The 16,145-nt window shown below is 42.4% G+C and overlaps 1 protein-coding gene across 1 annotated transcript in view; it reads right to left on the reverse strand.

Moving 5' to 3' along the window:
• The window catches only part of LOC143288111 (uncharacterized), a 33,307-nt gene extending 17,170 nt beyond the window's left edge, over positions 1-16,137 (reverse strand). Inside the window, exons 1-5 of the mRNA XM_076596398.1 lie at positions 16,053-16,137; positions 11,535-11,583; positions 6,202-6,294; positions 2,011-2,133; positions 903-1,022 (exon numbers count right to left, since the gene is read on the reverse strand). Coding sequence (XP_076452513.1) covers positions 903-1,022; positions 2,011-2,133; positions 6,202-6,294; positions 11,535-11,583; positions 16,053-16,091 — 424 coding nt within the window. The 5' untranslated portion in view covers positions 16,092-16,137. The remainder of the gene's footprint in view (positions 1-902; positions 1,023-2,010; positions 2,134-6,201; positions 6,295-11,534; positions 11,584-16,052) is intronic.
• Between the last annotated feature and the right edge of the window lie 8 nt (positions 16,138-16,145).

Consider the following 16,145-nt stretch of genomic DNA (forward strand, 5'->3'; position numbering starts at 1 on the left):
TCTACGAGGAGCTTGATATCACTATCCAAAACATCCCTGCCACAGAACAGCTGTACCTTCTTGGCGACTTCAATGCCCGAGTGGGTTCTGACCACGACTCCTGGCCCAGCTGCATTAGCCACTTCGGTATTGGCAAGCTGAACGAGAACGGGCAGAGGCTCTTAGAGTTTTATTCCTACCACAACCTCTGCATAACTAACACATTCTTCTCACCAAGCCACACCACTGAACTTACTGGCGACACCCCAGATCCCGGCACTAGCTGGACCTCATTATCATTAGAAGGCCCTCGCTGAACTGCATACTCGTCACACGTAGTTATCACAGTGCTGACTGTGACACTGACCAGTCCTTGGTCGGCAGCAGAGTACGCTTCCAACCAAAACGGATCCACCACTCAAAGCGGAAGGGTCGGTCTCGCATCAACACTACCAGAACAGCAATCTCAGACATGTGAGACCGCTTCACCAACTCCATCGAGGATTCCCTCAAAGGCTGCCCTGCCGGCAGTGCTGAAGAGAGGTAGAATCACATCCGTTACGCCATCTACAACACCGCCACGGATACCTTCGGCAAAAGAGAGAGGCAGAATCCATATTGGTTTGAAGCCAGCATTGCTGTTCTGGAACCAGCAACAGAGACCAGAAGAATGGCGTTCATCAACCACAAAGGAGAGCCTTCTAAGAAGACACCTCGCCGCACTCAAGAAGGCCAGAAACGACACTGAACGGATCGCCAGACGCTGCTCCAACGACGAATGGCTGAACCTCTGTCAGAACATCCAACTTTCTGCCGACTGCGGCAACATCCGTGGCATGTACGATGGTTTGAAAAAAGCCTTCGGCTTCGGAGAGTGTGTGATTGAAGAAGAGACAGACAGACTGAACAGACAGACTACTCACCGCAGTCCATTTCATCAGAGCCATCAGCACAGTCCCTTTTCCCGTCACATAACTCTGCGCCTGGCCGACATCTGGTGTCATTTCTACAGATGTACATCCCCCTGGCTGTACAGCGCAGCCCTGCATGACAAACACTATCGTCGTCATTACCATGGTTGTCATCAGTGTCTACAACGTTTCATCATTCATCACCAAATTTATCTCCTCTTAGATTCACGGGATTCACAGTAGTACCCTTTGTTACAAACAAAAGGTTATCATCATTCAATATCATTGTTACCTTCGACGAATCAACACCTTCATCATCAGAATAACACTGACACCTGCCGACATCACAGGTGTACATCTTCATAGGTTTACATTACCACGTGTGTTGAAGGCACACTTTATCATCGTCATAACTATCATTATCATCACTGTCATCAGTGCATCGAAAACGATGACAAGTGATATGATTGGTCAATGGCTTTAGCAGAAGGTTGAACAGAAATTGGAACCAATATAATTCAATGCAGATGATGCTTGAAACAGCGTTTTAAAACAACACATAATTCCTTCACATCTGAGGTAATCAAGACAAAATAACTATCTCGACCACGTGTTATATATATATATAGATATAGATATAGATATACATACATATCCGATATACAATAACATTAGATAAGATTTTTTTTTAAAAATCATCCACCACCATTGCCAGCACCAACGAACGCCACCTGTGCGCCCACAACCTGTTCCACCAGTAGCAGAAGCAGTGTACCAAACGACGATGGTTGTCGTTCTAGAAGTAGTTGTTGTTGCTATAGTAGACGCAGTAATCGTGGTGGTGGTGGCAGTAGTAGTCGTGTGTTGAAAAGTTCAAAATAATGTTTTTGTTAAAAATGGCACTGTAAGGGCACGTAAGAATGAGCTGGTATGTCCGTAATATTTTGCTGAAAAAGACAGCTCTGGCAAGGGTTGTCAAAGCTTGGGCAGCATAAACTAAAATGAACTTTATCTTTTTCATAATCATAACATAAAAGACTTAACATGGATCTTTCATTAGAAATGGAGGAGGGGAGAGTATTTTTGTGACAGAAAGGAAAGTGGGAAACAGACTACCCACAGCAGATCTTTTCGTCCTTGCCATTGCCACAGTCCTTTTTCCCGTTACATATCTCTGTCTGTGACCGACATCTGGTGTCCCCGAATCCACAGATGTACATCCCCTTGGATTGACAGTACAGCCCTGCATGACAAACATTATCACCATCATCATTGTTATCATGTTATCCATCATCGCCATTAAGGGAGACAGACAGACAGTCATACACTGCTTCTAAAATTAAATAATCCACAATAGTTCCCAGGCATAACAGAAAAGGTTATGATCATAGAATATATTTCTTGTCGTTTGTGAATCATCGTCATCACTACCATCATATGAGTCACACTGACACATACCAACGTCAAAAAAATTACGTCCTCATGGGTTTACATTACCTCCTGCATAGCAGACAAAGATAATTACCATCATCATTATCATTGTTGTCATTGAATCATCACCTTCGCCATCGCCATCATTAGAGTCCGATTCATCACTGACAAATAGATTCTGAAAGAAGGAAAACAGTCAAATAAGCATTATCATCATAACCGTCCTAGTGATATTTATCGTGTTTAAAAAATTTGTAGGGTTTGAGGGAAAGAGAGAGAGAGACGTTTTGACGCTTTAATTAACATGTTGACACTTTAATGTCAATGGCCATGAGGTCCTTTTTTTAAAAAAATTTCTTTAGTTTAATGTCTTTTCACTGGAAAGTGATATAAGATGGGGGCAGGGGAGGGCGGGGGCTGGTGGGTAATACATGTGTGTGGGGTTGGGGGTGGGGGTGGAAAGTGGGGGGATTGGAAGAGGTGGTGGGATGACTGATGAAGAAAAGAGACATAGAAAAGTGGCAGAAGTTAACAGGAAGAACTACGAAAGACTGAACTAACTCAGAGTAAACTATAACTATTTCAAACATTCCGGTGACAGGATAAACCATAATCATTATAATAAATACATAATCGATCAAAGGTAGATGCCAACTGGACTTTGATTCAAATATTATGTGATTTGTCGGAGTAATAAATAATTGTTCAAAACATCTTCTGAGGACAAAGACGTGTTCACTGGAAACTGGTCAGTGAGTTTTTGAAGGATCAGTTGTTTTGTTCTGGGACACTCGACAAGTAGGTATATGTGATAGATATTAACTTCTTTTCTGTATAGATACTGTATGTTTTTGTAATATTTTGTACGAAGAGCATTCAAACGAAATCGATAAATTAGACTTGTGACTGGTCTTGGCTGGGAGACAGATAAATTACACAAGTGAAGGTAATGTTGGCAGTCGGAATCTTTTAACCTATTTGTAAGCCGATCACGGGAAACTTTTTCAGTACATCTATAACACTTGTTGATCTAATGGTATACTGAGAAGGACTGAGCCTTCACAATTGCACAATGCCTTTCTGGCAGCCTAATCCACCTGCTAATTTGAAGAAACCCCACAGTGCGAAAACACCCAAAATTAAAGTTATGTGAGTGCCTTTGGCCGTCAAAAGACGTATAACGTGTTTTATATCGGCTATTATCTCAAGACGGATTTTTTTTTATTCGAAGATCTAAAAGCATGCAACACTAGTTTCGAATATACCCAGAGGAGAATTTGTCTATCAATTTCAGAAAGATCTAAATCAGTGGATTCAAGGCCGTAAGTACTGCAGTTAGTTCAGCAGTAAAGATGGAATAAGGTTTGCCCAAGTGACACATTTTCTCGTGGTACAATTCTGGTATTATAAAAGCTGCTCCTGCTTTTCCACCATCAAGTACAGAACCATCTGTATAAACTGTTATATGATTTTTGTAATTACTTTCCATATGACGGCATACGGAGCTTTTTAACAAGTTAGGCGAACCGTTTTTATGCAACTGTGTGCGGTCTATATGGAAGACAGGTTTTCTCAATTCCCACGATGGAATGGTTGAGAAGGATGGTTTAACAGCAATACTTTTTACATCAACCTCTGAAACACCGAGAATGTCTTCGGTAAACGTATGGATAGTTTTTAAGGAATGGATCGTTCTGGACCTTTTTTGCAAAGTCCTTATCCGATTTTAGATCAGCTTCATTTCTGGAGAAGGTATCACAAACTGTGCTTCTTAAAACAAATTTTGCGGCAGATGCTTTTCTTGTGTTCATCGAGGGGTAATACTCATGCTTCTTTATAAGTTTCGTGATGGTACTCCAAGTGCATGTATGTATGCTTTGCAATCTACACTTTTTAACAGATATTGTGGCGCACTATAAACACCTCTTGGGCATTGGCCAGTTTTGAACGCACAAGGGCAGTTGACAAGGATATCTGCTTTGACGTCCTGCCCCCAGTGTTGTTCACTAACAGTTATAAGAAAATTCAAACTTTTTTCTGCCCGTCATCTGCGCCGTTTCAGTGGCATTAAACCCACGCCGGTCATTTAGATTCCCCCATTCACGGCCACACCCGGGTTCGTCCGTCACAGTTTCAGCGCCGGCAGTCCGCAGGGAACCATCGATGTTAGGTCGCCAGGAGGCCACACACCAGAGGAGACCCTGCACTGCTGCTGAGTCACTTCGGTGGTGTTCTGTGGTGCCTGTTCTGATTTAACGTACTTAGGACACCACCTACTAAGCCGCCTACTAACGACAATAGTGGCTTGGTCGCGGGGCCAGACCGAGTGAGCGTCCCTACCAGAGTGGAGACCACCACCACGTCCCTCAAACAACAGCCCCCCATGAATCTATCGACACTGAAGACATGGACAGGACTCACCCCAAGCACAGAAGTGGAGGGGTATCGAAACTGAGGTCACCATGAGAGCAGGGCATGAAAGGCCACAGACTTTGAGACTGTTTTGTTTATACTGATGATGCATCATGGAGGACGATGACGATGACGATGTTGCTATGGGGGTCCATTTTGGTTTGAGACTGCGTGACAAGGCTGTACTCTACGCTTCCTGTCATAATGATATCCCTTGCAGTGTTGGTCAAGTAATTAGAGCAACACACCCAAAGATGCATCCTTGAAGTGGATGACACTCGACTGTGTGGTCCTAGTCTCCCCATCTAAGCCCATAGCACACTCAACTCTGGGTAGGGGCCGGCCACGGGCCGAAAAACCTACCTCCGCTGGGATTCGAACCCGCGTCCTCCCAGCCGTCAGTCCGCGACGCTAACCACTTTACCACGGCGGCTGGTAGAGAAATCAAACTTTTTCTAGCTTTGTTTATTATGTACTCAATATGGCACTTCCACGTAAGTTTGGATGTCAAAAAATCTTCAAGGAATTTGACAGTTTCCGTATGATTTATGATGGTACCATCAAAAGTAAACACAGGAAGTTTTACAAAAGCATCATATTCGATTTTTCCACTTATAAAGTTAGTCCATTTTCAATCATAAATATGTAAAAAATTTTATCAATTTCTCGCTGGTAAACCTTATATAATTCAAAACTCTGGTAGGGGTTTTGCGTTTCATTGTTACCTTCATCCACAAACAGATATCATCAGCGAACTGGGATAACATGGAATCTTTTGATAATTCATTTAGTAAATCTGCTGGTAATATGTTAAACAAAATAGGTGCTATAACTGATCCTTGAGGCAAGCCCATTTCTAGTGGTCTAGGAATTGAATATGTACTTCCTAGTGTTATTTCTATTTGTTTGATAGAAGTCCTTGATATAATTATACATTTTACAAGTTATACCTATCTTTCTAATTTTATACAAAAGACGACTGTGCCAAACTTGTTCATAAGCCTTTTTCACATAAAAAAGAATTGCCAGAATGTTTTACCATCTGGCGAACTGTTGCTTTACTTGAGTTGTTAATTTAACCAAATGATCAATAGTAGACCGACCTTTTCGGAAACTAGCTTGGTTGACAGGAATTAACTTATATTGTTCACAATAATGAATCAATCTACATAAAATGATCTTTTCCATAAGTTTGTTAGAGCAAATGGTCGATAGCTTTGTTCATCTGTCCTCGGTTTCCCCAATTTGTGATTTGGGACGATAAATGTTTCCAAACGAGCGGAATCCTGCCTTCATTCCAGCATTTCTGAAGAAACGAGTGAAGAAAATGCATCAGATTTAATGATAAATGTCGTAGAATGTCACCTGAAATTCCGTCCAAAACAGATGTTTTCTTGTTACTTAGATTTGATTTGAAATGCAATCTTTGACTTACTGAAGAGAGAGAGAGAGAGGCACACATACTCACCACAGTTCCATTCATCCTCTCCTTCATCACAGTCCTCGTTACCATCACATTGGGTGTCAGTAGTGAAACAAGACGCCAGTGTGTTGGATTTTTCTGCACGTTTTCAACACCGTTAACATTATTATTACGTGCTTTGGGCATAACAGTCATCTTCATCATTAGAATTACATATACACACCCACCTCTCTCTCTCTCTGTCTCACTTTTTTTCTTTTTTTATACTTTTGTTCATTTTCTTTTTTTTTAAATTTCTGTCATAAGATTCTTATTAGAATGCATAGGATTTGTTATTACCATCATTCTTGTATTTTCCAAATTACTATTCAGTGGTTCCCAGTTACCATTCAATGGTTCTGGTATGAGGATTGTCGGGGGAGGTTGTGGGGATAAGCTCCCACCACCTATAAAGTGCTCCCATACGGCGTGCGTCTCAAATAGCCTCTGACAACCAAGCCCAACTCCTGGCCTCCCCGTGTGGCTTAGCCTCTAAGCCCTGCGGAACTGCTTTGACTGACTGGAGAAGGGGCGAAAGGCGGGTCTCGGGTACCTCAAAACCAGATGCTTCGGGAAGATGGAGCTTGTCAGCCTGTCCATCATGGGGAAGGAAAACCCTGACTCCAAACCTCCGTTGCCTTGCGACATACCCGGTTACGGGAAAGGCTTCGGGAGTAAACCCACCCTCAGGAAAAATACGGTTGGAGCCGCTAAGGCGGTTGGACGTCGTATCGACTTTCTTCCGGCAGCTCCTGCAGCCAAGCTGGTGCCGAACGTATCGCTCTGTATTCCTTCAGACTACAGAAACAACACGGGAGGCAGCAGTCACGAGTTATAAGCTGGGAGTGACTGGCGTAGGTCCAGGTGCTACAGGCTGCCTCCGATAGTGGGAGGGACCATCGTAGTCCCACTGGCCAACTACCGCCCGCTCCAAGCTGGGCAGTCCCCAGCAAATAAAATGCTGATCCGCCACAGTCTGCCTGCTTTAATGGGTGCTTGGCGCTAGGGAAAAGACCAACAAGCAGACTGTAACCCTGCACAAGGCTCAACATCGACATTGCCGCACTACAGGAAACAAGATCTTCCCATAAGCGGTAGCCTCAGGGAACACAACCACACATTCTTCTAGCAGGGCTAGGAACACTTGAAGAACGAAGACTGCATGGCGTTGGATTCTTCGTGAGGAACTCTCTACTGTCCTCTGTGGAACCGCCATACAGTGACACACCCTGCATCCTTGCCCTCCGCCTGTCAACCTCCTCTGGCCCAGTGAACCTCCTGAGCGTCTATGCTCCCACACTCTGTTCTTCTGCAGAGACTAAGGACCAGTTCTACGAGGAGCTTGATATCACTATCCAAAACATCCCTGCCACAGAACAGCTGTACCTTCTTGGCGACTTCAATGCCCGAGTGGGTTCTGACCACGACTCCTGGCCCAGCTGCATTAGCCACTTCGGTATTGGCAAGCTGAACGAGAACGGGCAGAGGCTCTTAGAGTTTTATTCCTACCACAACCTCTGCATAACTAACACATTCTTCTCACCAAGCCACACCACTGAACTTACTGGCGACACCCCAGATCCCGGCATTAGCTGGACCTCATTATCATTAGAAGGCCCTCGCTGAACTGCATACTCGTCACACGTAGTTATCACAGTGCTGACTGTGACACCGACCAGTCCTTGGTCGGCAGCAGAGTACGCTTCCAACCAAAACGGATCCACCACTCAAAGCGGAAGGGTCGGTCTTGCATCAACACTACCAGAACAGCAATCTCAGACATGTGAGACCGCTTCACCAACTCCATCGAGGATTCTCTCAAAGGCTGCCCTGCCGGCACCATCTACAACACCGCCATGGATACCTTCGGCAAAAGAGAGAGGCAGAATCCATATTGGTTTGAAGCCAGCATTGCTGTTCTGGAACCAGCAACAGAGACCAGAAGAATGGCGTTCATCAACCACAAAGGAGAGCCTTCTAAGAAGACACCTCGCCGCACTCAAGAAGGCCAGAAACGACACTGAACGGATCGCCAGACGCTGCGCCAATGACGAATGGCTGAACCTCTGTCAGAACATCCAACTTTCTGCCAACTGCGGCAACATCCGTGGCATGTACGATGGTTTGAAAAAAGCCTTCGGCCCATGCATAAGCCACTGAAGTCAGCTTCCGGCACCATTATAACAGACCGGAGCAAGCAGGTAAGAGATGGGCGGAACACTACCAGGAGCTCTATTCAATAGAAAACATTGTCACAGACGCAGCAGTGGAGAGAACTGCCAACCTCCCTGCCAAGGAATAACTCGACATCCCACCCTTTGTAACTCGGCAAGACCACGGACTCCCTCGCCTGTGGCAAAGCCCCAGGAAAAGATGGCATCCCACCTGAAGTCATCAAGGCTGGTAAAAAGACCGCGCTACTCGACCACCTGCACCAGCTGCTGCTGCAGTGCTGGGTAGAAGGGACTGTGCCCCAGGAGATGCGTGACGCCAACATCATCAGTCTGTACAAGAACAAGGGTGATCGCAGCGACTGTAACAACTACCGTGGAATCTCCCTCCTCAGTATATTGGGAAAGCCTTTGCCCGTGTAGTCCTGAGCAGACTGCAGTTACTTCCTGAAAGCGTATATCCTGAGGCACAGTGCGGATTCAGAGCTGGAAGATCAACAATTGACATGGTCTTCTTGCAACAGCTGCAGGGGAAATGCCGGGATCAGAGACAGCCGCTCTACGTAGTATTTATTGACCTGACCAAGGCCTTCGACCTGGTCAGCAGAAAAGGCCTCTTAACACTACCACAGAAGACTACATGCCCGCCCCCCTCCCCCCAAATTCATGAGGATGATCACGTCTTTTCATGAAGACATGCAGACGATGCAGCTCTGAGGAGGCACTCCAGCGACTCATCAACAACTTCGCCCAAGCATGCAGAGTTTGGCTTGACTATCAGCCTAAAGAAGACTAACATAATGGGCCAGGACGTGAGCAGCACCCCAAGCATCTCCATTGGTGACTTCACACTAGAGGTCGTCGAGGACTCACATACCTCGGCTCCACCATCTCCAGTAGCCTCTCCATGGACGCCGAACTCAACAAGCGGATTGGCAAAGCAGCTACAGCCATGGCCTGCCTGGCAAAGAGGGTTGAGGACCATCAACACCATTATGCAGGTGTACCAAACCTATACCAGCACTCTGCACTGCGGCAGCGAGACATGGACCCTCTACTTTCGCCAAGAATACAGACTCAACACATTTCACCTGCGCAACCTCAGGAGAATTCTGGGCATTACGTGGCAAGACCGTGTACCAAACAAGAAAGTCCTTGACTAGGCAGGCATCTCCAGCATGTTTGCACTCCTGACCCGGCGCCGTCTGTGGTGGCTCAGTCACGTCAGACGAATGGATGACGGGCTAATCCCCAAGGACATCTTAATGGCGAGCTCGCCACTGGTTCCAGACCTGCAGGAGGACCTGTCCTACGCTGCAGGGACGTCTGCAAACGAGACATGAGGGCAGGCGACATGGACCCAACAGGTTGGGAGGTGGTGGCTGAAGACCGCAACAGCTGGAAAAGGACCGTGAAGGCATGTGTCCAGAGGAGTGATGAGAAGAGAGAACAGCACGGGGAATAGGGAAGAGAGTGCAGAAGACAGAGGGCAGAGTCCGTACCCTCTGAGCCAAGCGCGACTTTCACCTCCGGCAATTGCAAGAGAGCCTGTGCAACAGAGCCTACCGATCCAGAATCGGACTGTACAGCCACAGCTGGCGCTGCAACTCAACAACTTGACTGAACCAGGCGCAGAGTTCCATTGTCTCCCGAGACAGACGGACGCCAATACTCCTGCTTGAAAATCCCAAAAGTTGCTATGGGTATGTTTTCCAATTACTACCACTACTACTGATTATATAATACTAATACTAACACTACTTATAATAATAACAATGGATACTTATATAGCACTCGATTTAAAAAAAAAATTGCTTCAGGGGCTTACACAAAAGTGATATTTTGTTTTTCAAAAAGCTCAAGTTAAAAGTAAACAGAACTCACAGCATCAGTATTACATGTCATACACACTAAAAATTAACTTTATAAATCATACCTACAAGAAAACATGTGTACACATACATACATACAGTTGAAGCTGCTTATAACGAAGTTGGATGTAACGAATGCCAGATATATCGAAGCAAAAAGGTTGGTCCCAGCAAAAATCCAAGAAATGATTGGTTAGTTTGCTGCGAAGTATAATGTTTCATACGATCACTGGCTATTCTAGGGAGATGGTGGAGTGTCCACATAAACACATGAAAATTAGAGCTTTCTATGCATTGCTCTAAATAGAAATCATACGTTTATTTATGTGTTTGACTTGCCGCATAACCAAAACCTGTTTCATTTTCTTACGCAGTTTCCCGTACAGGTAGGCAGATAAAAGTTCACAGTATTATTTACTGTATGTTTATTGAATGGGAAATGTCACCTCTGTGATCTGCAAGCAATAAAACCGTCTTCTAATGTCCTGTAAAGCGAGTGCCTGTGATTGTCGAAACAGAGTGGTAGACTCACGTGAGTTGAAAGGTTAAAAGCCTGCAGACGGAGGAGAGATGGTGGAGGGATAAGGGTGGGGTGAAAGGGAAGGGCGATGTCAAGCATTGATTTCACAGGCCATTTCATCATGGCGTTTGGATTTGTTGCCAAAGCGAAAATGTGAAATTATTTAAGAACTTGAAAGAACATTTGATGGAGAAAGGTTTTTGAAAAACATTTTCTTATCAGGACCTTATTCAGATACTATTTATATTTGGTTATTGTGATTTCTGATGGAGCACAAATTGCTCTCCAGTATGGCAGACTTAAAATTAATGACTTACTTTTTATTTCCATACCAGCGCATATTCCAATGACCTAACAGTGTGAAGCAGTAAAAGAATAATGGAGAAATCCCTTCCTTTTCCGCTCCCGCCTTCAAATCGTGGTGCTTTGTATACATACATACATACATACGCACACACACATACATACATACATACATACGTACATACATACATAGTCAAGCATTGCAGACATGTCATGGGTACATACTGATGGACATGCCATTAAAAATTTCCTATTTTCTATTACCGTCTTTCTTTTTCTACATTTTCCTTTACCTTTTGTGTCATCTGTTCCTATCTTCCCTAATGATTCACCTGTATGTTCTGGAGAAAGTCTCCCAGCTCCGACGAAAATGAAATTCAACAACAACAGCAACAACAACATGACGACAATGGGAAAAGTAATGTAACGAAGTGAAAGTGTTGATAATGTTTCTATTGAAACCTGGTCTCGAACCTGAACGGGCCTGCAGGTGCTCACAGTCGGCCATTGTGACAAACAATGTCTGCAACAGAAAGGATAATCATTATCGTTGTCCTCGCAGTGATCAACGTATCATCATTACCATCATAATCATCACCATCGTCATCTTCATCATAATCACCGTAATCATGAGGCGTGCTCATAAGATACGAATCAAGATATTTTTTCTAAGGAAAGGACACATCCACTATCTTGTTGACTATGTCTATCTTCCTGCTATGTTATCATTCAAAGGCTATTTCTTGAGTGCACATGACACGTATATTGATCTCTCTCTCTCTCTCTCTCTCTCTCTCTCTCTCTCTCTTTCATCCGCTCTCTCACATATTGATAGTAAATCTGGATCATGATCATCCTTTTTTGGCTAAAAGATCACCTGTGTGTGTGTGTTTGTGCACGCATAATCTATGCATGTTGTTGGTATAACACTATGTTATATTTGGACATCAATCTCCTCGCGCATATGTACGTTGTTGGTATAACACTATGTTAAATTTCAGTTAGATTTAGTCTCCCTGAATGAGACAAGTGCGAAAACCACAGACAACCCCTTCCTTCCTCCCCTCCCTCCCAGCAACACATGTTCTGTTTGCAGACACGTACAGCGAGAACGACGGATGACGAACTTTTCACACCATGTCTATATTTTTCACATCATCCTTTGATCTTAGGCGTAAGCTTTGTGATGTGCACTGTATTCAATGAAAATCACACTTGCGTTAGTTGAGTATCATTTAAGCCACACTGTAATGGACATCCGATCTGTTAGCAAAGAAAATACTGTATTTGTTGTGTTGTGATTACCAGCCTATGATATGAAATAATGACTGACATTTGATACCATTATATGTTTGTGTTTTACCACATCATCTTCTCATGTTATATGTAAGCTTTGTGATGTGCTCATTATATAATTAGCATGTGTCAGCTGAGTGCATTTTAACAACTCTCAGGTCTTAACTGATTCCTTTCCAGACGGGCGCAATAGCCGAGTGGTTAAAGCATTGGACTTCCAATCTGAGGGTCCCAGGTTCGTATCTCGGTAACGGCCCCTGGTGGGTAAAGGGTGGAGATTATTCCGATCTCCCAGGTCAACATATGTGCAGACCTGCTAGTGCCAGAACCCCTTTCATGTGTGTACGCGAGCAGAAGATCAAATACGCACATTAATAAAGATCGTGTAACCCATGTCAGCGTTCGGTGGGTTATGGAAACAAGAACATACCCAGCATGCACACCCCCGAAAACGGAATATGGCTGCCTACATGGCGGGGTAAAACGGTAATGCACGTGAAAGCCCAATCGTGTACAAACGAGTGAACGTGGGAGTTGCAGCCCATGAACAAAGAAGAAGAAGCGAAGAAGAAGAGATTCCTTTTCAGAACAGGTTTTATAGTGGGGTTTTTTTTTGGGTTTTTTTTCATTTTTGTATTATGTACTATAGTTTGAATGGTAAGGAGGGGGGGTTATGTATTGTGGTTGTTTTGATGCTGGATAATAGGATTAAAGGATCAAAAGAACCCTGCTCAGAGCGCCAAGTTGAAATACAATTGTGAAAAGGGGTTATCGAGAGTTGTGATAAAAGGGATACAAAATTAAAACATTAAAAGAATATCCCTGATTAAATCCTGTTGGCGACGCCATTTTTGTAACTGACCGTGGTGATAGATAAATAGGATTTAAAGTATGAAATAATTTAAGGGATTAAAAGAGATAGAAAGGGAAAGGGCAGTTCTCCCGTCTAGCAATAATTGCCGCTCTTAGTGTTTTAGCTGTATAGAGTTAGAAATAGCCCCATAGTAAGTACCCATTTACTAGGAACTGACAGTGAAAATGATGTGCATATCTGAAAATCAAACAACTGGCTGATGACACTGTTCTATTTCTTAAAAGAAAAATACAAAGAAATTGTAATGCAATCGTTCAATATAATTACATCTTTTAAAAACAAAATCGGGATTAAAATTAAGCCTTCATCAGTTGAAGGCTCTTAGAATGAGTAGACAAGTTGAAGAGCAAAATCTTCCCTTTAGATTACTTGGCAAAATTGAAGAATTTGGATATACTTCCAGACAAATAGCAAAAATACTGAAGATAACTAGAAATATAAAATTCGTAAAATGCTGTCCCAGATAAAGGAATGGAGTAAAATAGATTTTTGTTTTCATGGGAAAATTGTTATAATAAAGGCCTTCTCATTTATTCAACTTATTTTTGTAATGCATTCAGTTGGCATCGTAGAACAGTATTGAACAATATCAATACTGTTACACAAACTTGTTTGGTACATAAAATGCTACAGTTGAAGAGCTTTTGAAAAGGTAAAACGGAAAATAATGAAAACTGCGTACAAGAACGGAGGCGTGAAAATGGTTAACGTGATAAAATTTCAGAAATACCTGTGGTTGGAAATCATTTCATATAACGAATGGGAACTGGAGCTTTGTACCAAAATTATACTTACGTAAAATAGCTAGGCAAAAAGGAATTTTCATGGTAGACTATCGATCTGACCAATTAAAAGAACTGAGTGAAACAGAGAACGATTTCTGGAAAGGTGTTTTCACCGCTTGATAATAAAATGGAAACAAAAAATGTAAAACGTAAATTGCGAAAATTTTACCAACTAAATTTTATTTCACAATTTTGTGATAATATATAAAGGTAAACGACTTTACTTTTTACAGTGGACAAAAAATGACATTAAGCAAACAAAAGATAATATATATGTTTATGAAAACCAACCACGTACCTTACAAGAAATCCAGTTATGATTGTAATAATGATAATAATAATAATGATAATAATAATATTTATATAGCGCTGAATCTTGTGCAGAGACAAATCAAAGCGCTTTTGCACCAGTCATTCACATGCATGCATAACTCTAAAACTGGTGAAACTGAAGACAAGGAAGAGGCAGGGAAGGGAGGCTATTTTGGGAAGAGGTGAGTTTTGAGGCCAGAGTTGAAAGAGCTGAGAGTGGAGACTTGACGAAGCGAAAGAGGAAGTTCATTCCAAATGCAAGGTCCAGAGACAGAGAAAGAACGGTGGCCAACAGTTGAGTGTTTGAATCTGGGTATGCATAAACAGAGTAGATCTGAAGCCGATCGTACAAAGCGAGATGGAGTGTAGAGGTGAAGGCAGCCACAGAGATAGGAAGGGGCGGATTCGTGAATACATTTGTGACACTGAGTGCTGATCTTATTCTTTATTCTGTGTGAGACAGGAGCCAGTGGAGATGTTGCAAAAGAGGAGTGATGTGCTCAGATCTTTTTTTTTCTGACGAGTTTGGCACACACACACACACACACACACACACACACACACACACACACAAACACACACACGTGCGCGCGCATGCACGCATGCACACACACATTTTAATTAACTGAAACACGCGTTATCCCGTGATCTGTCCACCTTACGTTTCTTCCACTTCTTCTTTCTTTTTCTTCTTTTTTTTCTTCCTTTTTTAATTTTATTATGACAACGGTATACATATAAAGTATAATATTTTATTCTGGGAAGTTACAACAATATGTTGTTCTAGATATCAGTCATTCCACATCAAGAATTGTATTGGTTAAAAAATGAATATACACACATTGTTCTGCGCGATGCTATGACGCACAGTTTATAGATGAAATTGTATTAATGGCAGAATTTTCGATATCCGTTCCATTTACATAAAATCGATTTTGGCTGATCAATGGACATTCACATATTAATCCCATGTGACATTACAGTATTCGGCTCACATCAATATTCACTAATATGATAATAGATCTTATGCTAAGTGTACAGTAACACTTCTTCCTTCTTTGTGTACATTTTAGATCTGTTTTGTATTGGGTATATTTTCTATTTTGTAGATAGAGTTAATAACGTTTTGAAATTTTCACAAATACGGTTACTCATACAAAACAGAGCTAAAAGACACTAATTTTATGTAGGCCAACTTGCTGCAGCGTGTGAAAGAAGAAGAAAGTTTGGCAGATGAAAAGTAGGAAAAAAATTGGAATCAAGTGTGTCTGTTCTATCTTTTACGTTCAGTTGTTTTTGTTTGTTTTTTTTTTTATCTTGATTTGTTTCCATTTTCCTTTGTTTGTTCAATTCCTTTTAGTTACTATATTTTGGGTAGGTATTATTCACCTGGTTTGATTTAGTTATGTTGAATGAAATAACTTTTATCAAAAATTATTAAAACAAAACCCACAAAAACTCCATTTTATGGCTTCCGGGTATTACCTAATCACACGCTATGCAACTCAAGTATCAGCTGAATGTGAAAATAGTGGTGTACTGTCTTGCAATTTGAAACAATGGAAAAACATGAAGTCGATTGTTTTTTCATCAGCTCTACTTTTCGTGGTCTTATAGTACTACAAAATATACGCATAATCTCCTCATTAAATACTTGATCGGGTTTGCTGTTGTTGTTTTGTTTTGTTTTTTAAACACCAAAAACAACGACAGTGGTATACGTACCTGACAGATGATCAAAACGCTCCCTAGGATTAGCAACATGATCGTTGATTGCTCGGTAACTATGTCTGACAAGCGTCCAAAAGAATGTTCCTG

The sequence above is a fragment of the Babylonia areolata genome, chromosome 12 (genome assembly GCF_041734735.1).
Source record: "Babylonia areolata isolate BAREFJ2019XMU chromosome 12, ASM4173473v1, whole genome shotgun sequence".
NCBI lineage: Eukaryota > Metazoa > Mollusca > Gastropoda > Neogastropoda > Buccinidae > Babylonia > Babylonia areolata.